This window comes from Dasypus novemcinctus, chromosome 27 (assembly GCF_030445035.2).
Source record: "Dasypus novemcinctus isolate mDasNov1 chromosome 27, mDasNov1.1.hap2, whole genome shotgun sequence".
Taxonomy (NCBI): Eukaryota; Metazoa; Chordata; class Mammalia; order Cingulata; family Dasypodidae; genus Dasypus; species Dasypus novemcinctus.
In genome coordinates this window covers 19877664-19900959 of record NC_080699.1, presented here as the reverse complement: position 1 = coordinate 19900959, position 23296 = coordinate 19877664, and the positions used below count along the sequence as shown (strand labels likewise).

The 23296-nt window shown below is 40.8% G+C and overlaps 2 protein-coding genes and 1 pseudogene across 9 annotated transcripts in view; 1 reads left to right on the top strand and 2 right to left on the bottom strand.

The window, feature by feature from the left end:
• USP28 (ubiquitin specific peptidase 28) overlaps positions 1 to 8073 on the top strand; it is a 70520-nt gene extending 62447 nt beyond the window's left edge. For 5 of the 8 annotated variants that reach the window (XM_058289396.2, XM_023591008.2, XM_058289395.1 and 2 more), the window contains 7 exons: positions 961 to 1056; positions 1749 to 1927; positions 2048 to 2126; positions 2887 to 2966; positions 3477 to 3600; positions 5441 to 5636; positions 6759 to 8073. In XM_058289396.2, coding sequence (XP_058145379.1) covers positions 961 to 1056; positions 1749 to 1927; positions 2048 to 2126; positions 2887 to 2966; positions 3477 to 3600; positions 5441 to 5636; positions 6759 to 6934 — 930 coding nt within the window. In that variant the 3' untranslated portion in view covers positions 6935 to 8073. The remainder of the gene's footprint in view (positions 1 to 960; positions 1057 to 1748; positions 1928 to 2047; positions 2127 to 2886; positions 2967 to 3476; positions 3601 to 5440; positions 5637 to 6758) is intronic. The other 3 variants (XM_058289397.2, XM_023591010.3, XM_023591009.2) reach the window with 1 other exon arrangement.
• A 1373-nt stretch (positions 8074 to 9446) lies between these two features.
• On the bottom strand, positions 9447 to 10300 carry LOC131276227 (BRCA2 and CDKN1A-interacting protein pseudogene; annotated as a pseudogene).
• Positions 10301 to 22053: 11753 nt separating this feature from the next.
• On the bottom strand, positions 22054 to 22740 carry CLDN25 (claudin 25). Its single transcript, XM_004465952.2, has one exon. The coding sequence runs from the start codon at positions 22738 to 22740 to the stop codon at positions 22054 to 22056; it is 687 nt and encodes a 228-aa protein (XP_004466009.2).
• Positions 22741 to 23296: the final 556 nt, after the last annotated feature.

The window sequence follows — 23296 nt, the reverse complement described above, 5'->3', positions numbered from 1 at the left end:
TCTTTTAACTCAGTACTTTCATGTACATTTCTTAAGAATAAGGATATTCACCTTATGTACAGTTACCATGTTCAAGAAATTAATATTGATATAAAGTTTATAGACAATTCCCGTTTTTTTTTCTTCCATATGTCTCATGAATGTCCTTTTGAGCCTTTTCTCTTCCATTACTGGATACCTTCCAGAATCACATATTGCATTAAATTGTCATCTCTTAGTTGCTCACTCTTTTCTTTTCTTTTCCTTTTAATATACACCACGTAAACTTTCCCATCCCAACCTCTCCCAAGCATACCATTCAGTGGCTTTACTCAGATTCACCATATTGCAATACTTTTGACTACCCTCCATTACTGTAACTTTCCCTTCATCCCCCAACAGAAGCCCTACTCCTCTTACACATTAACTATTTCCTTTTCAGTCATCACTGCACTTAAACAGTCATGCATCATATTCTTCAGACTTTGTTCCTGTGGGGTATCTTTTTCTTTTTTTCAACCATTGAGAGGTTTGGATTTCGTTATTATATATAGCATCATGTTTGTATAGCCTCTAGTTTCCAGATTGCTGAAATTGTACTGTTCATCTGGTACAACTCTAAAATAATTGTGTACGCAGGATCTGCACTTAACTTACACTTCTAAATTGACATTCTGGTGTCCAATCAGACCTTTCCGCTCTTGATTCTTCAGCCATATTGTATTGGAGATATTTCATACATCTCTTTTTATCCTGCTAAATTAAGAGGTACTGGATAGGAATAACTTGCCTTGACATTATATAGATGTGCAGGAGTGCATGTAGGAATATGTGTGTGAAACGTGACTTGCAATAGATGCTGTCAAGGAGCACACTTCTCTGCTTCCCTTCAGTAATCTGTTTTCCTTTCTTTCATACAGTGTTCTTTTGAACCTTTCTTCTGTCCTTTTTCTCTCTGTGTTTTGTGCCCTCTTGCGGTAGGTGATGCTGAGCCCTGCCATGCAAGGGGTCATCCTGGCCATAGCTAAAGCCCGTCAGACCTTTGACCGAGATGGGTCTGAAGCAGGGCTTATTAAGGTATCTTTTTAAAATTCTAATCTTTATAACACAGTGGTCATGATATTGGGGCAGTAATTCTATAAGATGGAGGAAAATGGAGTTAAAATCTCTCTCATTGAAATTAAACCTAAAACTGGCTGTCTCCCTTTCCTGTCCAACTACCGAGCAAGCTGTCCCACAGGACTGATCCCCCCTCTTCCCCTGCACAAGTGCAGCCTTGGAGAGCAGTCCTGTGGTACACCCAACTGCAGGGGCTTTGTTGTTGTTGGGAGATGGCTGTTAAGACAGCTGTGAGTGAAATTTTGCTTTTGTAATTTTGGGGCTATAATAAGGAATGATAATAAGGAAGTAGGCCAGGCTCTTTGAGGTACTTGGATAATATTGTATTTACATGGCTGTTTAAAAATTCAAATCAGTGGGACTCAAGGATAAGCCTGAAACAATGAAAACTAAATATTTGTTTTTCCAAGAACTTCATGGGAGAAACGAATTTCTTGGGAGTATAGTCCAACATTGGTGCCAGATGTTGAGGAACTTCATCCCTTATGAAGTGCAAACGCCTTAAGGATTCTATTACTGCTCTTGGAATTGCTCATGACTTATTCCTCAAACCTGCTTAGTCATGAGGCCCTCGTGCCCTTAAGCAGCAGGCTCTGGGTACAGAGGCTCACCAGGGATCCCTTTCTAACTATTAATTCTGACTTCAATAGGCATTCCACGAAGAATACTCCAGGCTCTATCAGCTTGCCAAGGAGACCCCCACCTCTCACAGTGATCCTCGACTTCAGCATGTCCTTGTCTACTTTTTCCAAAATGAAGCACCCAAAAGGGTAGTGGAACGGACCCTTCTGGAACAATTTGCAGATAAAAATCTTAGCTATGATGAAAGGTGAGAAGGGAGTACCTGAGTGAATTGCCTTCTCCTCTGGGTCTGGCTGGACTCACTCCCCTGGTGAGGAAGCTTTGCATTAACACCCTTTCACTACTTTCTGAAATTTGTTCCGCACAGATCAATCAGTATTATGAAGGTGGCTCAAGCTAAACTGAAGGAAATCGGTCCAGATGATATGAATATGGAAGAATACAAGGTGAAGTCTTTCTTTAAGTCTCTGGATATTTTATAAAGTGAAAACATTGATTTCTGAGGCAAAACTATTAATTTTTTATTATCACAGTTGAAGTTGTTTTTCCTGTATCCCCCTCCCCAAACTGGAAAAGAATGGCTAAACCATCCTTTCTTATCCTCAGGATAGCCAGCTTCTTTATTTCCATTCTTCTTCTAGAATGAATCAACACTTCATTTCCCTTAAATCCTACTTGAGCCAAGTCCTTGATAACAAAATTCTTGAAATCAGGGTTTTGGCTTGTTTTAAGTAGTAGAGCTTTCTAGTGTGCATTTGGATTCTCAGAAAATTACCACATCCTCCCTGAAATGATGTTACATACCACGTCTGCTGTGCCAACTACACTTACTGAGTGTGGGCATTGCTCTGTTCTGTGCTCTTCCTCACACCCGGAGGTTTTTGTCAGAATTTGAGAGTTGAGAGGTCATTCGTTTAAGCCGGGGCTGTACGGCTTTGCTTGGGTTTTAGACTTGAAGACAATAAATTCTGTAACTCGTGTGAAATAAACATTTCTGTTCCTCAGTAGAGGAACAGGACATTGAAAAATTAGGGTTAGAGATACACATATATTCTAAATGTTGACAGGTTTTTATCTGAAAGTGTTTTTGTGCTTGGCCATATGTTCTCAATAAATATTTGTGTTGGGTTTAAAACACACTTCAGTGAAACATGTTGAAAGAGTGTATTGTGGTCATGATAATTAATAGTAACCATTCTTTTTCAGAAGTGGCATGAAGATTATAGTTTATTTCGAAAGGTGTCTGTGTATCTCCTAACTGGCCTGGAACTCTATCAAAAAGGAAAGTATGTTGGTCTTTTACTACACAAAGAATATTGGTTGGGACACCGGTGTTTATCAGTGCTCACCCAGGAGTACTGTATCTCACCTCCTGTGTCACATAAGCCAGTGTGCTGCCACTCTTCCCAGTGTGTCAGTTAGGCTTTTAATATCCTACATGTTTTCATCCTTCCCCTAATGATACATTTATTAGTAAAGAGATACACTCTTTTACATTTTCTTTGTGATAACTGAAGATAAACTCAGAAAATGAATTTTCGAGTTGGCATGGACCTTAACATCTCGTCCACTCCCTTGTTTTTGAGATGACCCAGTCTGAGGCCCGCAGAAGTTTCACAATTTTCCTCGAGTATCTTCGCTAGTTTGTAGAAGAGCTGTGGTCTTTGGCTCTCATGCTTTTCCCAGTATTCCACACTACTTCCATTTTAAGGACTCCTGAATCTGGGAGCAGTGGGGTCTAGGCCCTTGATTTGGGGCAAAGAGCGCTAAACTGTTGTTTACCTCCACCTTCTAAGGTACCAAGAGGCACTCTCCTACCTGGTGTATGCCTACCAGAGCAATGCCGCTCTGCTCCTGAAGGGCCCCCGGCGGGGGGTAAAGGAATCAGTGATCACTTTATACCGAAGAAAATGCCTTCTGGTTTGTACTATTTGCATTAGTATTTTTTCTTTTCTTTCTTTTTAAAAAAATTTTTTTTGTGTTTACCCCTTCTCCTGAAGCCATGAGGAAATAAATCTTTAAAAAACAAAATAATGATCTTGAGTTTTAGATTTCTTCCAAAGTCAAAGGTTTTTTTAAGTTCCTTTAAGTGAACATCGTTCCTCAACCTCTGGCAGGAAATAGGATGAGCCTCAATTTCCCCTCTCCTCTGTGCCCTTTACACACACCTCCATTGCAGCATTGATCACATTGCTTCCCTATTAGATTGGGAGGTCCTTGAGCACAGATCCTCTTCTTAGCTCTTCCCTCAGAGTCAGCGTAAAATAAATGTGTGTTGAAGGAAGGCAGTGTTCTTTCAGTGTTCTCTGATAAACTAGTAATGAGAGTTTTTGTGACTTCTAAAAAACTCCCAATTTTTTAAAAAAGAAATGAAGCATAAGAATTGATCCTACTATTCTTTATTTTTTTTTTTTAAGATTTATTTTTTTCTCCCTGCCTCTTGTTGTTTGCACTTGCTGTCTGCTCTCTGTGTCTATTTGTTGTGTAATCTCTGAATGTGCTTGTCGTTTTAGGAGGCACCAGGAACCAAACCCAGGACCTCCCATGTAGGAGGGGCACCCAGTCACTTGAGCCACAGCCACTCCCTGCTTCTTGTGTCTTTCATTGTGTCCATCATCTGGTTGTGTCACCTCGCTGTCTTGCTCATCTTCTTTAGGAGGCACCAGGAACCAAACCTGGGACCTCCCGTGTGGTAGGCAGGTGCCCAACTGCTTGAGCCACATCTGCTTCCCCCTGCTCTTCTGTTAATACCATTGTCATAAGTCATTGAAGACTGTATATCTGCCTTAGCCTATTTTGTACTTGGCAGCCATGTGGAAAGGCAGACCCATATCCCCTTTGCCTACCTGAGGGTTTATACAGGTGCTTGTCCTTCAGAGAACTATAAAGAGGTGGCTTGCCCTTGGATTATGTGTTTGTGCTTGTTTTCCTTAGCGCCCAGCAGATTTGTGCGTCACAGGCGCGTTTCAGGCCAGCATGTCCACCACCACCTTCTTGTTACTATCAAATGGAAGAGATTGAGTCATGACATTTATTCATCTCAAGAGTTTCATTTTCTTGCTTTTATTTTGATTTCTGTATCATTTGTAGGTGTGGCAGGGCTGCTTTGAATCTGAGAAAAGAGCCTTATAGATATGTTGGATCTGAATTTTGTTAGAGCCATTTTTTTAAAAATCACCAAATATAGATTTGCATTTTGAGTGTCCTGCTCGGCTTCCAATGGGATACCATAATAGGGATTTTGATTCATTAGATCACTGGCTCTCAGTCCCCACTATGTATCAGAATCACCTGATGGGCTGCCAAACAACAACGCTCAGGACCCTCCCAGACAATTAAACCAGAATCTCTGGGGAGGGGCCTGGCCATCATTGTTTCTGCTGGTGGTGATTCTTGATACTCAGTGGAACTTGAGATTCTGGAAGTATCTTAAGCATAATCTTGATTTCAAAGAAGTGGTTGAGGCCACTGGGGCCTAAACTCTGCTGCATTAGATTTGCCTTGAGAGCTTTTAAAACTCGTGATACTGGGATCGCCCCGTACCAGCTAAGTCAGCATGACTGAGCTGGGAACCCATACATGGGTAGTTTTCAGAAATCTTCAGGGGATTCCAATGTATGCCGTAACCACTTTTTCCCAAAATTTAAATAGATACTTTTAAGTTTTTAAAAGATATTAAAACTTTAAAATAGATATTTATATATCTTGTTAAATAGATATTTATCTTTTCAGACTATGTTTTTTCTCTCTTTTTCTGTAGGAGCTAAATGCCAAGGCAGCTTCTCTCTTTGAAACAAATGATGACCACTCTGTAACAGAGGGCATAAATGTCATGAATGAGTTGATCATTCCCTGCATCCATCTTATCATTAATAATGACATCTCCAAGGATGACCTGGATGCCATTGAGGTCATGAGAAACCACTGGTGCTCCTACCTTGGGCAGGACATTGCAGGTATGCGGTCGTTTGCACTTTCAGTAATTTCTAAGGCTTTTTGAGAATTGTGGAAATTATAGTGGGTCTCACTCAATAGTTCTGGTTATCAGACCTTTTTGAGGTCATTGGAACTCCTGGCATACAACTGAGTTAAAGGTGGGTGTGGGCCATAGGAAACAAGAGCTGGGAGCTTGGGCCCCTGCCCTTCTTGCCTCCCCTGTCCCCTCTGCGGCTGTCACAGCATCTGCACAGACAACCAACAAACCCTCTGTGGAAAACAGTCACCATTCTCCAGGAACATAAGACAGTTCTTTTTCAACAGCCAAAATCTGAACTCTCTTACAGTATAAAAATTCAGAATCTGTGCAGTTTGTTCATCTCATGGTGCCATATAACCAGGTTTCCCTGCATCTTGAAGTTGAAAGACATGAAAATACTCTTAACTACAGGGACTTCAAGAATAGTAAACTGTACATTGACTATCCTTGCTTGCTGAAAGAGAGAGAGCCTAAAACATTATTATCTGTAGGGAATAAGGTAGACTTGGAAAGATGGTGGATGGGGATAAAAGTACTCTAATATGAATCCTCTTTGTTTCTTGTTGGTAGATAGTCCATTGTCTTGTTCAGGAGTTCAAGTTTATAGTAGTTAACTGAAAATTCTATTACTAGTAACTACTTATTTCCTTTTAAGTCGTCAATATTTATTTAGACTTTATGTGACTTACAGCTTTTCTTAATGTCATGTGTACATACTGGTACATTCAAATCATTTGAAAGAAAATCGTACCATTATATTTATGGTTGAAGTGTCATATTAATTTTTCAAATTTTAAACAGATGACTGACTAGAAGACCTGCTCTTAAGGAAGTGAATATATAGTATTTTTTTTTTTAAACACACATCAGACAACTTAAGCAGTGGCCTAAAGCTTTGGTATATTTGGCAAGTAGGTCTTTGCTCTTGATTTGGCCTGAAGGGATCATTATTTATTTGCTTGCTGGCTGGCAGGATCCTTTTACCCTTTGAAGTTGGGTAAAGTGCTATGTGCAGGCCTTCCTGTATAATCACAGGTTTATGATTTTTTACTTGTAGATTTTTTTAGCTGTATATATATAACCATCCACTTTCCCTCCACAGAAAATCTGCAACTGTGTTTAGGGGAGTTTCTACCCAGGCTTCTAGATCCCTCTGCAGAAATCATTGTCTTGAAGGAACCGCCAACGATTCGACCCAATTCTCCTTATGACCTTTGTAGCCGGTTTGCAGCTGTCATGGAGTCAATTCAAGGTGTTTCAACCGTGACGGTGAAATAAGCCTCCATGTGTTCCAGTTCCTTCCCGGTCTCTGGTCGCCTGCCGGCTGCACAGAATTCTGTTGTCACAGTGTTCACCTTGGGAAAGGGGTTAGGTAGACAAGTAAGATTCGGATCCAGACCCCAACCATTCTGTGTGTGTAAAGAAGGATTAAAAATAAAATTGCACTTTTTAGGTACAGAATTGTAAAAAACAAACCTTCTTTTACTAGAAAAGGCAGGACCCCGTGTAGTGAGGTTTTGAATGGTGCCAGAAGACATAACATGCCTCCTTGTACATACAGAAATGCTTGGGCTTTTCCTAGCCTTTTGTCACTTTCTAAATTATCCTTCAGGCATAAGTGTTTTTGACAGCAGAAAAGAAGAGTGATTCATCAGAACCTGAACCAGATGTACAGCTACTACTTAATTTATCAAATACAGGTGACATTTGAAAATTCTTAACTACAAGAATTAGATATATAAATTTTATTGGCTCTTGACAGGAGATGACAAAATAGGTTGCTGATGAACTGCTGCCCTTTTACATGTGGGTAGAATATAAGGTCGCTTGGCAGTAAGAAGCTGAAATGTCAAAAGAAAGCTGCCTCTCCTCCTTTCTCTCTCACTCTTGCTCTCTCAAGCTTCCCTGCCTCCCTCTCTCCTTCTCTCCCTCTCTTCTTCTACCCCCTTTCTTTCTTCTCCCTCTTTCTCTTTTATATTTTTTAATAAACCGTAAAACCTCATACTCAGTCCTGAGTGAAAGAAAGGAAAGAGTTAAGGACTTTATACAAAATAGCATTGTGAAACTTGACTAAACATAGCATTTTGATAGTTAATCATTTAGGTAAATTTTTCTAACATCTGAAAATTGTCAAAAACAAATGTCTAAGGCTGCTGCTGGCCCAAAAGAACAGTTTGATCCCCCATCCCTATTTTGCTTTTAAAAATACGTGATGTGGATTTGTAAAAAGAAAATTATATGTGTTTGTATATGTAGAAAGAGAAATATCCCCCTTTGACCATTTTTTAAAGGCTTTTCATTGGATATTACATTTTAACTAAATTTAGGACTAATGGGAGAATTGCGGGAGGGAAGAACACTTGATACAACTATGCAGATTTTATAAATGTGCAATAAAAGCATTTGTTTTATCTTTGGTTTGTAGTAGGACCTTTTATTTTTTCAAATATTTTTTTCCATTATGGAAATGAATAGACTCAATAAGCATTTGTCTTGTTTCAACTTTTCTTTAAATGAAAAAGCAGATTACAGGCTCAAGAAGCTTGATAGGGTTCAAGATGCCAGGGATTTGAAATGAGAGCAGAGCACAGTCAGTTCTCGAGCAGTCCCTAGTGGTGACTGGTATCTTCTCAACGTATTTGCTAGTTGTTTTGCCTGTAAGTATAATATATCCACTTTATCATTTGTCAAATTTTAGAACGTAAAATGTGATTTTTCTAAGACCAGATTTCAGATTTTGATTAATGGACTACCTTTTATAAATATATAGACGGACATTAGTGTTTTAAAGCTTATTGCAAAGATTTGTTTCATTGGAATTTGATTAATCTTCTTACCCATTGATTACCATTTGCTGGTTAAAATTCTTTGTATCCACTATTTGCCTTTCGCTTTGTAATATCCATCATAATTGAGTACTGTGCATAGTGCTTCAATTATATTATTTTACTTGATACAGCAACCTAGGATGATGGTGGGGACCCTGGTTTGCTCAAGGTTACAGGCTTCATTCAGTAGGGAAGCCAGGACTGAACTTTCAGTGTGACTGGCTGCAAAGCTTATGCTTTTAAAAATTGCTCAACTGTCCTTGGCAGTCTTGGAAAATACTTTGCTTTGTACCTTTTTGCATATTAGGTATTTCCTGGCGAGCTGTTGGGAACTGTAGGTATCTACATTTGGGCAAAGAAAGGAACAGATGGACATCTGTAGTGTGCGAGGAGGAGTTTGTATCATTTAGGTCAGTGCAAACCACCAGGGGGAGTGCTGAAAGCGAATTTCTCTTTCCTTACCTTAGCTGCCTTTAGGTCCAGCCTGGCTTCAAAGAGGGATGCACAAACTAAGGCCTTGGCCTCTTTTTGTTTGGCTCTCAGACTAAGAATGGTTTTTACATTTGTAAAGGGTTGTAGAGAAGAAAGATGGGAGAGGGGAAGAAGCCTGTGAGCCCCTGGCCTAAAATCACTCGAAAGTTTGGACAGCATACTTAGCTGAGCATAAATCCCCTTGAGACTGAATTAGACTTAACATAGCTTACTGGAATCCCCTTTTGTTTGGATTTATAATCCTCTTTGAGGACTATAAAGCATAAAACCTCAATTATTATTTTTTCTTTTCAGAAAAGTTTTTAATTAACTATATAAATAATTTGACCAAAATGAAAAAAGAAAGATACTTTGTAAATGTGTCACACGTGGTAGAACCCTACTTTTTGTAGAGACCTTAATCTGAATAAAACCATGAGTTTTTTAGTAAGTGTCCATTGAGTTTTCTGGCAATTTCCCTGGGGAATTCATTAGACAGATAGATGGTCTTTGACTTTGCCAGTCATTTCATTCATCTTGTTGGCAGAAATCACCATCCCAGCTCACAGGGCTTCATGGGTACATCATCGGAAAATCACACTTGCCTCCCTCCTGCACCAAGTAGTGGAACTTCAAGATTGCCTTCTCATGGAAAAATTCTCCCTCTGCATTTGCCAACATTAGCTCATCTTTTTTTTGGTTCCCTTTCTTTTCGGAATTGTTTTTCCTGCTTCCACAAATGTCTTAATAATGAGAAGGTAGAAGCAGCACTTCCCTTAACAGCTTGTTCATTTTGTGTGCCTGGGCCAGTTCTTTCTGAAGTTGCTGATGCATGGGCAGGGCAGTCTGTAGAGGGACATTAATGAATCTTGCACTTAGCAGCAAGCCCACAGGCTTGGTGGTGTCAACTGTGTCCAACTGTTTAACCATGCTGTTCGCAGTTCTCACAGAAGCTTAAATCAGCTGTTTATTTTGTTCAACACACTGGGTACCCTTTCGTTCAGTTAAATTTAAAAGGATTATGAAACTAAAAAATCTCGTCTTCATCAGTATGCACACGGTCGCTGCTGCTTGCTTAATCATGCTCGCAATGCGGCTCTGTTACATTAAGAGATGTTAGTTCCGCAGTATTCACAGGAGCCCTTAGTTAAAGATGGTGCAGTAATTTCTTAATTCCATCCTAATCATTATCTGAGATGGAGTTAGTTTCACATTCGGTTTTCACTTCTTCGTCAACAACCTCGTCATCTTCATCGTCTTCATCCTCATCCACAACTTCTTGCTCTTCTTCCTTGTCACGTTGGGCCGGGGTACCTGGTGGCTGCTGGCTTCCATTCCCCACCATGCCTCTTGGCGCTGGACCTCAACTATTATATTTATCCTACCTGCTTCAAGAAAGAAGTACAAGGTGGACAAATACAACAAAACAATTTAAATACATTAATGATTGAGCAAGAGGCAAGGGTTGAATGGAGAACTGACAGGAATACAATAGAAGGGGGAATTAATCATAGCAGAACATACACGTTTTCACTGCTCAGTTATTGTATTCATTATACAAAATGATTTATCCTATTGTCATATCTTTTGGTGCACACACACATGCATTTCTGTTGGTATGTAACTAGGAGTGGAATTATTGGATCATAAGATTGTGTGTGTGCATGTGTGCACAGGTATAAACTTTATTGGGTTCTGCCAAACAATTTTCCAAAATTGTTATACCAATTTGCTGGTGGAAGCTTATATAAGCTTATATAATATGCTTCCACCAGCAGTTTTATAAGAGTTCCAGTTACTCACATCATTATCAACATTTATTGGTATTTTTAATTTTAGCCATTCTGGTAGGTATGTGGTAATGTGTCATGGTTTTGATTTGTACTTCCCTGCTTACTAATGATGTTGAGCAGCTCTTTATATGTTTATTCACCTTTGGTATTCTCTTTTATGAAATATCTGTTTAAGTCTATGTATTTTAGTTATTAAACCTTGGTTGGCTTTATGTATTTCATGTATCTTCCCCTATTCTGTCCTTTGACTAAAATTTCTTAATACTAATGTCGTCCAATTTACCCGTCTTTTCCTTTATGATTAGTGCTTATTATGTCCTGTTGAAGACATTATTGAAGGTCATAAAAGCATTCTCCTGTGTTATTTTACAGAAGTTGTACTGTTTTATCTTTCATGTTTAGCTGATTGACCCAGCACCATTTACTGAAAACAATGACTTATTCCTGTGCAATGCACTGCTGCCTTTGTCGCAAACCACGTGTCCATGGTGGGGGGTGGGGGTGGGGGGCGGCTTTTCTGGTCTGGGCTCTTTTTCTTGTTCCCTTTGTCTATTTGTCTACTTGTACCAATCTCAATCACCCTGCCTTAATTAGTGTGGCTTTATAATGTCTTGATTTCTGCTATGGTAAATTCGCCACTTTTGTGTTTCTTCAAGATTATTTTAACTATTCTTGATCCTTTCTAAATTTTAGAACCTTGTCAATTTCATACAAGCTGGGATTTTCTTTGATTTTTTATTTTTATTTTTAGGAGGTACCAGGTATCGAACCCATACATGGGAAGTAGGCCCTCAATCACTTGAGCTACATCTACTCCCCAATCTTGGGATTTTAATTTGGTTTACATGCCCATAGGTAATTTGGAGAGGACTGACATCTTCTGACCTATGCATTCGATAAGCTCTTCTATTTACTTAGGTCTTTTAAATTTCTATATAAAGATTTTGTGCATTTTCCGTATGATATCTGGGTTTTTGATGTTTTTGAAGCTATCATAAATGTCATTTTTTAAATTCCACTTTTAATTGTTGCTGGTATGTAGAAACAAATTTATGCGTTTATAGCAAACTTGTATCCAATTACCTTGCGAAATTCACTTACTAATTCTAATAATTTATCTGTAGAATCTTTCTACATACACAATTATGTTATTTGTGAATGATGACTTTTATTTCTTTATTTCCAGTCCTTACAACTTTGTTTTTCTTGCCTGATCACACTCACTAGGAGTTTGGTATAATGCTGAATAAAAGTGGTGATCTTTGTCCTCAATATCAGGGCAGGGGGAGTTTTCAGTATTTCACCATTAAATATGCCATAGGTTTTTTTATAAATTCCATTTTTTAGGTAAGGAAAGAGTCTATTCCTAGTATACTAAGTACTTTTTATTTTTAAATCATGAATGTTGTTGAATTTTACCAAAAGTCTTTTCTACATCTAGTGAAGTGATCATGTGGATATTCTCCTTTATTAATTATTGTGAGAATTTCATTTAATTTCAAATGTTAAACCAACCACACATTTCCAGAATAAACTGGATTTGGTCATGATATGTTTTTTTAATATGTAGCTGGATTTTTTTTTTGTTTCATATTCAGTTTGGGATTTTTGCTTCCATTGTCATGAGAAAGATTGGCCTTTAATTAAGTTTTGTTAATCAAAATTATTCTGGCCTTACTGAATGTTCTCTTGTTTTCTCTGCCCTGGAAGAGTTTGGGTAAGATAGGGTTATTTTATCCTTGATGTTTGGAAGGATTCATTGGTGAATCCCCCTGAGCCTAAAGTTTTTGTTATTGTTTGTTTTGTGGGGATGTCTTAAATTATGGATTCAATTTCTTTCATAGACACAGGGCTTTCAAATTTGGGGGTTTGTTATTCCCTCATGTCAATTTTGGAAAATTACTAAAAATTTGCCCATTTTATCTAAATTTTATTGTCATAAAGCTCATAATAGCCTCTTGTGTGTGTGTGTGTGTGTGTTTTTTTTTTAATGACTCGAATCTGTAGATTTTTTTCACAAGTGCTTACATTGTAGCTTCTCACTTTTCTTTTTGATTACTATTGCCAGGGTTTTATTAGTCTTTTCAAAGACCATCTTTGCTTTTGTTTATTTTTCTCTTTTGTAAGTTTTTTCCAGCTTTTATAATCCTAAACTCTTAAACTTCCTGCCAATCCAAAATTAGCTGAGTTGCTTGAAAAAACACAGCTGCCCAGGTCTCAACCCTGCAGAACCTGATTTGTTAGATGTAGGCTCAACTCCTGCTGCTTTCATGTTTCAAAAGTATCACAGGTGGTTCTGATATATAGTCACAGTTGAGAACCACTCCATTTTCTGCCACTAAGAAAGTGGCAAAAAACATGTTGAATTTTATGATTTTATAAAAATTCTGTAGAATCTCCCTCAATGAAAGTTTATAGGATTTTATGCTTTCTCAATTAATGTTTTATCTTCTACCAATTCCTCATGTTATAACTTAGACTCAGTTCTGATGGAGTTATAGAAAAATCGATCATTTTCTTTTTTCTTTTTAAAGATTTATTTATATCTCTTTCCCCTCCCACCTCATCCCCCATTGTCTGCTCTCTCTGTCCACTCGCTTCTGTTTCTGCTTGCGTTCTTGTCAGGCGGCACCGAGAATCTTTATCTCTTTCTGTTGCGTCACCTTGCTGTGTCAGCTCTCCCTGTGTGTGTGCCACTCCTGGATGGGCTGCGCTTTTTTCATGCGGGGTGGCTCTCTTTGCGGGGTGCACTCCTTGTGTGTAGGGCATAGCTACGCAAGGGACACCCCTGTGTGACACAGCACATCTTGCATGTGGCAGCACTACACACGGGCCAGCTCATCACACAGGCCAGGAGGCCCTGGGTACCGAACTCTGGACCTCCTATATGGTAGGCAGACACTCTTATCAGTTGAGCTACATCTGCTTCTCTGATCATTTTCTTTATAGCTAACCTGTCCTTTACCATAAACACTCTAATTTCCTTAATGTTACACACACACACACACACACACACAAAGGTTCAATTTCTTAGCTATTCAGTCATTACCTTTTCCCCTAAACCTTTTAAACCATTTTTTATATATATTTTTTTAAAGATTTATTTTTTCCCATTCCCAGACCCTGACCCTACCCTCGTCCCCGCCCTGCTGTTTTTGCTGTCTGTGTCCATTCGCTTTGTGATCGTCTACATCTGTTTCTCTTTTTTTTCTCATCTTTCTCGTCTAGGATTCAGAGGGATTTGATCCTGGGGACCTCTGCTGTGGAGAGAGGTTCCCTGTCAATTGTGCCACCTCAATTCTTGGTCTCTGCTGCCCTTCACTTTGACTCTCCTCTTCTTCTCTCTTCTGTTGCATCATCATCTTGCTGCATGACTCACTTGCGTGGGCACTGGCTCACCACGCAGGGCACCCACATGGGCATTGGCTCACTGTGTGGGCATACTTTCTCTTCTTCACCAGGAGGTCCCAGAGGTAGAACCTGGGTCCTCCCATATGTAGGCGGAGGCCTTATTATTTGAGCTACATCTGCTTCCCTCATATTGTTTTTAAGTTAATGTACTATTAACTGATTCAATCTACTTCAAGTCAGAGTGAACTGATTTAAGAGATAATTTGAGGGCTTTTCCATGTGTTCCTTTTAGCACACTTGCTTTTATTTTCCAAGCGCTACGTTAGGTTGCCCATTATGTTGTTGGCTAGCTGTAATGACCTCTCAACTTCCTTGTGTGTTGACTCATTGGCCATTTACAGATGTAGAATCTGCTCAATGCATGGGTCCTACGTACAGAACAGACCTATTTTCTCAAAATAATAGGTAAAGTCACTTTCTTGTTCCTGTTCTGCCAGGAGAACAAGAAACTGATAATAAGCAATTAATTTTCAGTAGAAGTAGAGAAACCATCTAAAGAATTTAGATGATTTGAGAATTGATAAGCTGACAGAAAAGTGCCAGTAGTGAGCTTTGACAATTAATTATGTGCTGATTGTGGTGTCAATAGTATTCATGGAGTACTATTATTATTATAAGTAGAAGGCCAGTTTTCTACATAGAGTTCTGGTGGTATGCTGGAGGCATGCCAACCACGGTTTACCCAAATCTCCAAGGTCCCCAGTGGTGACCTGAAAGTAACATAGTCATTCACTAAGTCATACTAAGTCATTCATTGTCCCTACTTAAGGATTAGCTAGACTAGAAGAGGAGCTGAGAGGGATTCATGTATTATAAGAATTGGCCTGATCTGCATAGTGCCCAGCAATGGGTTTCAGTAATTGGGGCATAAAAATAGAGGTCCAGAGAGTTATAGGCCTCTAGCAAGTGTATATGTTCATATTAGCCAATATGTCTACAAGAGAGATGTTTTTGAAGGGAACAGGGCTTGTGCTGAATGTAGAAGTTATAGCCTATCATATCTGGTTCCTTTCCTGTTGGAGATATACTTTTTCTTTAATCATTTTATTGAATAGCTTCAACTTGATATGGTACAGTGAGCCAACAGCTTCTTTTCTGTTTCCACTGCTACCTTCCAATATAATTTTTTGTCTCCCTTCTCTGACCCTTGGCAGCATCTCAGGAAGATCTCATAGCTTTATTATCAAGTTTGAGTATTAAAACAAAATTATTTCCATGTATTATAGAGTCCAGACAATCTAAAATCAAAAGCCCACTCTCATTCATTTCATTGCTTCTCCCCTGTAGCAGTTTGATATGGTTATGAATTCCAAAAATAGATAATGGATTATGTTTGTAATCTGTACCTGGGCCTGATTTGAGTTATGATTAAGGCTTTAATTGGGCCACGTCATTAGGGCATTGAGTCCCTGCCCCTTGGTGGGTGGGATTCACAGATAAAAGCCATGGCAAAGGACAGAGTTGCAGGTTCTTAATGTTGGAGTTTTGATGTTGAAGTCTTAAGCTGGAGCCCCGGGGAAAGGGACAGAGCGGTTTGCCTGATAGTCTACAGCTGACCTTGTGGAAAGAGGCAAAGCCTAGAGATCCTCATAGTCTACAGCTGTCCTTGTGGACAAAACAGGATCTGAGAGCCCAGAGGAATCCAGGAAGCCTGAACCCTCGCAGACGTCGGCAGCCATCTTGCTACAACATGTGAAAATAGACTTTGGTGAGGGAAGTAACTTATGCTTTATGGCCTGGCATCTGTAAGCTCCTACCCCAAATAAATACCCTTTATAAAAACCAACCAATTTCTGGTATTTTGCATCCCCATCCCTTTGGCTGACTAATATATCCCCCATCTTTAGTTTAAGCCTCCCCTGAAGATGACGGACCAGCAGTAAGGAAGGAGCTGTAGAATGCTCTCTCACTCTTCTTGCTCTGTTTTTCAACTTGGAGATCGGGAGAGCAGTTTCTTCAGAGAGGCTTGTAAAAAAACCCTCACACTCCATGCTCTGATGTGACTTTTGGGATTTCTGGCTGACCTTCCACAATCCCTGTCATTCACCCCCTCCAACAGTGCTCCGTTATAAAAATAAATTTAAGAGAATTCCAGTCAGACTGCTTTCCCCAGCATCCATTTGCACTCTGCCCCTTGCCAGCCAGCCTCCTGCTTCACACTGCTCCAGTGCTACTCAGGCTCCTCTATGCCTCCCAAACACAGGTCAGGTCTTCGCAAGAACTTTCTCCGAAGGTTCATCCTGGTGGAAGACTGGGCCTGCTGAGTTTCTGCACCTCAGCAGGGGTGGGGTAGGCTTGGTTTAAGACACCAGTCTTCCCTCCAGCGAGCAACTCCAAGCTGTGAGCCGTTCTCTTAGAGTCCATCCCCATCCCGCTCCTCACAGGGAAGGGTGGAGAACATTGCAGGCCTCCCAAGTGTTATGAATTCCCTTCAAGGTCCTGCCTTAATAAATCTGCATACTTACCTCATGTAGGCCATTGGAGGTGGAGACTGACCAGTTTGGTCACCTAACATGGCCTGCAGCAAAACATTGAGTCCCTCTTTTTTTAATGTGGGTTACAAATCACCCATGGAACTTGGCTTTGAGACTTTATTCAAAATTCTGGGCATTAGAAAAGTCTATTCTGCATCCTCAAAACATGGTTGGGGTTGTGAGAATGTCTGAAAGGAATCCAGCTTCTTTCAGTTCCCTTTTAGAGGCCAGTGACAGCAACCAAACATGTTCCTACTCTAAGTTTCTTATTCTAATCCTGGCTGCTCAGACACATCCACCTGGCCAGAAACCCATTAAAACTGTTTCTGGCTTCTCTCTCATCCCAAAAATGGGTTCCCCTAAAACTTTATCCTTAGAGCTGGTCTCAGAGGCTTCCTATACGAGGAGAGTTAACAGGGACCTTCTGGAATGCCTTAATCCCTAAGGGACCAGAGGCTGGCTGGCAGAGAATATAGTACCGAGCCACATCAAAATCAGGGAGTCTCTGAAGTATTTTCTTACAATGTCTTACACGTAACGAAAGCTTTAAGCTAGAAATATTGATTGATCTACACTTTGGATGAATTGTATGCTTTATTAATATCAGTAAAATTGATTTGCTGAAAAATTTTTAATTAAAGTGATGAAATGGAAATATTGATTGGTGTCTCTTTTTGTTTTTAATAAATGTGACTCCATGTGTTTACATGGATTACAAAGGATTGTTTATATTAGAATAATTTGCACAACCCATTTAAGTAATGGCCAAATAGAAGCAAAGATGTAATTCTGTGTTATTTCTCATCATTACCCCCTGCAAAGCAGGTGGATAAAAACAGTGGCAATTGTAGGTAAGCAGCATCTCCTTCAGTCTCTTTCTCTAAAACTGGATTCTCACTAGAATGTGTGTCACATTCCCTCCTGGAAATGAGATGCTGTTTGTTACTTGGGACTCAGTATTCCCTCCCCATCCCCATTTTTAAAAACAGCCTTTGTGTCCTTTGTAAATAGAGTCAGGAAAACAGGATCTTAAAATAAAAAAAAACAAAACCTTTAGTTTGTGTCCATTTCTTTACAGAGGAAACCATAATCTCTTGCTGATGAAAAAATATCGTCAGCGCCTGCAGATGTGGGGTTAGGCGGAGAGCTGCAGGCCACCAGCAGGAGCAGGTGAACCATCTGGAAAAAAAGACCATGTTTAGACCTCAACATAAGCACAAAGAGAAGGTTTTTCCTTGTAGGTCTGTTCTTTCCTTCTGCCTCAGGGCTAGTTTTTCCTCTGGTCTGGTGGGTGGTCTAGGCACCCTGTCCTCAGGAAGCAGCAGGGTGGTGTGGAAAAAAGACTGCCATGCCTTCAAAATCATGGGCCCAAGTCCTGACTCAGCTAATTACTCACCACATGAACGTGGGCATGCCGCCTCAATTCTCTGAATCCTAATTTCTTCACTAGGCATGCAAATAGTATCTGCTCTCCCAATCTTGAAAATCTTTAAGACGTCAAGGTATGTGTGAGTGCTTTGTGAACTCTTAAACCCTATTAAACTCCGGTAGGAAAAAGGTGTTAGAAAAGGGAGAGGTACTGCAGGCAACTAGGGGATGAGCTCCTACTCCTGGGCCATATTTAGCTTCCTGTGGTACTGAGAATAGACAGCTCTCCTTAATGTGGCCTACAAGGCCCTGCAAGATCTGGTCCCTTCCTCCTGCTCCAGCCTCATTTTATATATTTTCCTCTCCCCTCTTCATCTTTAACTGATGTCCATCCATTAGCTGTTAGCTAATTATCAATTCCTTTGAATACTCATCCATGACTCTGACTAGGTTAAATCCTCCTATTGCATGATCTTATAGAATCATGTGCCTTTTCCTTTGTAAGTTTGTCACAGTTACAGTTTATATTTATGTGAGTGATTTTTACATTAATATTTATCTCCTCTACTTGTCTGAATGAGGAGGGCAGCAATAAATTTTGTCTCATTTACCATTTATCCCTGGTTCCTGGCACAGTATCTGGTGCATGGTTGGTGCTAAATAAGAAGCTGGTAAATGAATGAATAAACGGTTGGATGGATGAATGACGAAATGGTTCCTTCTTGTAGATCCTGTGGGGTCAGGAAAACACTTGGACATTTGGATTTCATCCCAGATTTAAACTAGGCCCAAAAGCTTTGAAATGCTATTGAGAAGGAGTAACTGATAAAGCAGTCATTGGCAGCAGTTTTCTGATTTAAACGAGGCCAATACCAATTCTTCTCAAGCTCTTCCAAAAAAATTGAAGAGAACACTTCCTAACTCATTCTATGAGGCCAGCACCACCCTAATAAAGCTAGATAAAGATATCACAAGAAAAGAAATTTTCAGGTCAATATCCCTTATGAATATAGATGCAAGATCCTCAACAAAATTCTGGCAAACAGAATCCAACAGCAATTAAAAGGATTATACCATGATAAAGTGGGATATATCCAGGGATGCAAGGGTGGCTTGACAGAAGAAAATCATTTTACTCTACCATAGTAATAGAAAATGGAGGGAACCTCAATGATCCTCTCAACTGATGCAGAAAAGGCATTTGACAAAATCCAGCACCCTTTCTTAATAAAAACCTTTAAAAAATAGGAATAGAAGGAAACTTCCTCGATATGATAAAGAGCATATATGAAAACCCCACAGCTGACATCATGCTCAATGGTGAAAGACTTGAAGATGAACCTTGAAGACCTGATGAGTGAAATAAGGCAGACCCAAAAAGGACAGATACTGTAAGATCCCACCTATTTAAGATAACCAAAATACGCAAATTAATAGTGACAGAAAGTAAAGAATAGGTTACTAGGTGTGAGGGGTGGGGGGAAATGGGGAGTTAATGTGTAACGGGTGCAGGGTTTCTGTTTGGGGTGATGGTGGTGAGGGTAGCATAACATTGTGAATGTGATTAATTCCTCTGAATTGTATACTTGAGAAAGCAAATTTTTAATTCTATGTATGATTCCACAATTTTTTGAAAAGCAGAAAGAAATGAAAGAGACAATGACAAGTACAATCAATAATCCTGGACTAGATCTAATAATGGAGGAGAAAATGCCCTAAAGAACATTAATGGGGGAAACGGACTTTGACCCAGTGGTTAGGGCGTCCGTCTACCACATGGGAGGTCCGCGGTTCAAGCCCCGGGCCTCCTTGACCCGTGTGGAGCTGGCCCATGCGCAGTGCTGATGCGCGCAAGGAGTGCCCTGCCACGCGGGGGTGTCCCCCGCGTGGGGGAGCCCCACGCGCAAGGAGTGCACCCATAAGGAGAGCCGCCCAGCGTGAAGGAGGGAGCAGCCTGTTGAGGAATGGCGCCGCCCACACTTCCCGTGCCGCTGACGACAACAGAAGCGGACAAAGAAACAAGACGCAGCAAAAAGACACAGAAAACAGACAACCGGGGGAGGGGAGGGGAATTAAATAAAAAAAAAAAAAAAAAAAGAACATTAATGGGACAATTGAAAAACATGGAATATTGACTATATACTTTATATCAATGTTAAATTGCTTGAACATAAGTGAATATCCATGTTCTTAAGAAATATACACGGTAATGTTAAGTGTTCAATGAGCATGATGGTTGTGACCTACTCTCAAATGTTTAGAAAAGAAAGGGAGAGAGAGAGAATGATAAATCAAATATGGCAAAATGTTTAAAGTTGGAGGGTCTGGATATCTGGGTAGGGGGTATATTGGAGTGCTCCATATTGGTTTTGTATCTTTTTTACAACTGTCCTGTAAGTTTGAAATTATTTCAAAGAAAAAAATTTAAAAAAAGAGAAAAGGCCAGAATGGAACTTTGATGCTAACTATCCCTTTGAACGCAGAAATTTATTTACTTAAGTAAATAAATAAATAAAGGCCATTTGGACTTTGTGTATATGAAGTGGAGTCCATAAAAGGGAAAGGAGCCTTCTGGAGAAACTGTGACTCCAAGAGAAAGCTTCTCTGCGTGAGAAGGTAAAAGTTGCTGAAATTTCACCTCTGCAGACTCAGTTTCCTCAGAAAAATGTTCCTCTTCTAAGGAGGACTTTGGACTGAGCTGCGTTGGCAAGCTCGCTTATTCCTTTGGAGACGTCTGTGTGTCCTTGCTCTAGCAGAGGCGACCCAAAGATGTCAGACCTGTTTTATTGAGAGGTGAGTGCAGTCTGCAGAACCAACTCAGGGAAAGAGGAGATGCCCGATTCTACAAGGAATGCAGCATGCCTCTAAACCTGGAGATGTGACCTCTTGGGTGATACTGGGAGCCATCACCCTGTGTTAGCTGTTTTCCTGTGGGAACTGTCAGCAGGGTCAACGGCGACTCTTCTTCAGCTGATGAAGGGGTTGCAGGACAGGGGGTGGTGAGGGGAACAGGGTATACTGCCGCGGACAACTGGGTTTGTGAGCAAGCAAGAGGTTCCTCCTTGAGGTCACTCAGAAATGCCCAAGGAAGGCCTGTGATGGGGTAGTTGGGCAGAGGGTCTGCTCATGCAGGGGGACCAAGAAAAGAACTTGGGTCATTGTTATGAAAAGGACATGGTAGCCTCAGCATGGGCAGGTCTGCTGTACTTGGGTTAAAACTTTAAGGAGTTTATATAATGATGTTGCACATGGTAAAAGACATTTCTGAGGAGTTGATAATTCTCTCCACCACATGCCCACATTGCGCAGTACTCGGGCACAGTCACTGCCTGGTGACCCATTCATCCTGGTTTGCCCGGGATGCTCCTCGCATTAGCTCTGAATGTTCCAGTACCCAGGTACCTGTCCCTGGGCAAACAGGGATGGTTGGTCACTCGACCCCTTGCACTGATTCTATGTCTTCCTTTCAGGCTGGGAACATAGAACAGAACACTCAGCCTCACCACGAAGCAGAGACAAGCATGTGTCTCCGCTCTGGGATATTCAGAAGCTACAGAACAGCAAAGGTATATTGTGAAGCTCTGTTTCAAATTGTGCATCTGAGGCAGAAAATGGATGCAAAGTGGGTTCCTAGCCTGAACTTTGTTAAGGTGCTGTTTTGGGCCAATAATTCATTTCCATCAACCAAAGCAGTTCCTCCAGTTCTCCTGTCTCTACATACAGCAGATATTCACACTGTACTTTCTATGACAGATGCCAGTTTGTAAAATATTTTTTAGTAATAAAAGGATCAAGTGCATAATTAATGGTATGAAGCATTTATACATAAATAAAACCTCAAACCAGAAAAACATCTTTGTTTGACACTCTGCTCTGATGTTTCATTCTGAATTTAGGATCACCACAGCCCAAGACAATCAACTTCTTAACAAACGGAAGAGTGATCACGACCCCCACAATGACGCAACCAGATATAGAGTGATGAATGGTTAGGAGGAGAAAGGATTCTATTGGCCTTCCTTATTCTGGAGAGTCCTTGGCAGAGACCAGTCCTAGATCATCAGGCTCCTAGGTCTTGATGTTAGGTGGAAGGAGCCATCTGGCTCTGCTGGAGCATGGGGTGGTGGGGCCGTGGGACTGGCCATCTGGAGAAAGGTCACTTCTTCTTTTCCCAAGCAGGTTGAGAAGATGAGGAGTAGCCCACCAAGGGCCAGGAAAATACCCCCAGCCCAGCCCAGGAAGAGAGCATCTCCAAGCTCCCACCGAGGCACGATCTCAGGGATGCTGTCATCCCAGAAATCTCGGATTGTGGTATGGGCCACCCAGGAGACCGGAAAGAGGGTAGTGGCTGAAGCCGATGCCTCTAAAGTCCCTCCTAGGAGGCAAAGCCACCTCTTGACTACCCGTCTGGTCCCGTGAAGCTGGAAGCATTCAGACCCAAAGCCAGAGAGCAGAAGTCCCAATAGCCCCAGTCCATGGGAGATTAGCATGAGGATCCTGGATACCTGGAGCTCCTGGGGCAGAGACAAGAAGGATTCAAAAGCTTTGCACACAGTGGCAACTTCCTCCTGATTCACGCAGACCTCCCAAAGCCCCATGATCCAGGTCTCCATTTCGTTTAGTTCCAGATTGAGAGTCTTCCACTGGGGCAGGACAGTAGTGACCCAAGAGCAGACCCATCCAAGGAGGCAGAGGAGCAGTCCCCCAAGCTGGACTTTCCCAGGCAAACTCCAGGCCATCGCTGATCCCACCACAGAGGCAGACAGTGAAGGAGGACAGGGTGGCTTGGTGGCGGGGGAGCAGGGAGTACTTAGGGCAGGCTGGAGGGGAAGGTCCTATTTCAGTTTTCCAAGCAGCAGCTGAGGCAGGTGCCAGGAACTTGGCAATGTTTGGGTTCAGGGAGTGTGCCCAAGATTGGATATGGGTGTGGGTTTTTGGGGGAGGGTCTCATGAGAGGCAAAGACCAAACAGTAAGTTCTCAAAATATGTCTGATGAATAAATCAGTACTCTTAAAATCACTCTCCAGCTCCAAAATTGCTAGGAATATTGTTGGTGGGAAAATACTCTGCTATAGTCTTTCTGGAGGACAAGAGCACTACATGTTTCATGCTTTTAATCTGCATACTTTCGACATAGCACCCTACCTCCAGGAATTTACCCTAGTGGATTATGAACATACACAAAGGTTTATGAAACTGTCCATTGAAGTACTGTTAATAATTGCTAAATTTTGGTTCATACTAGGCTGTCATTTTATAGTGATGTAGATGAAATTTTAATGGCATGAGAAATGA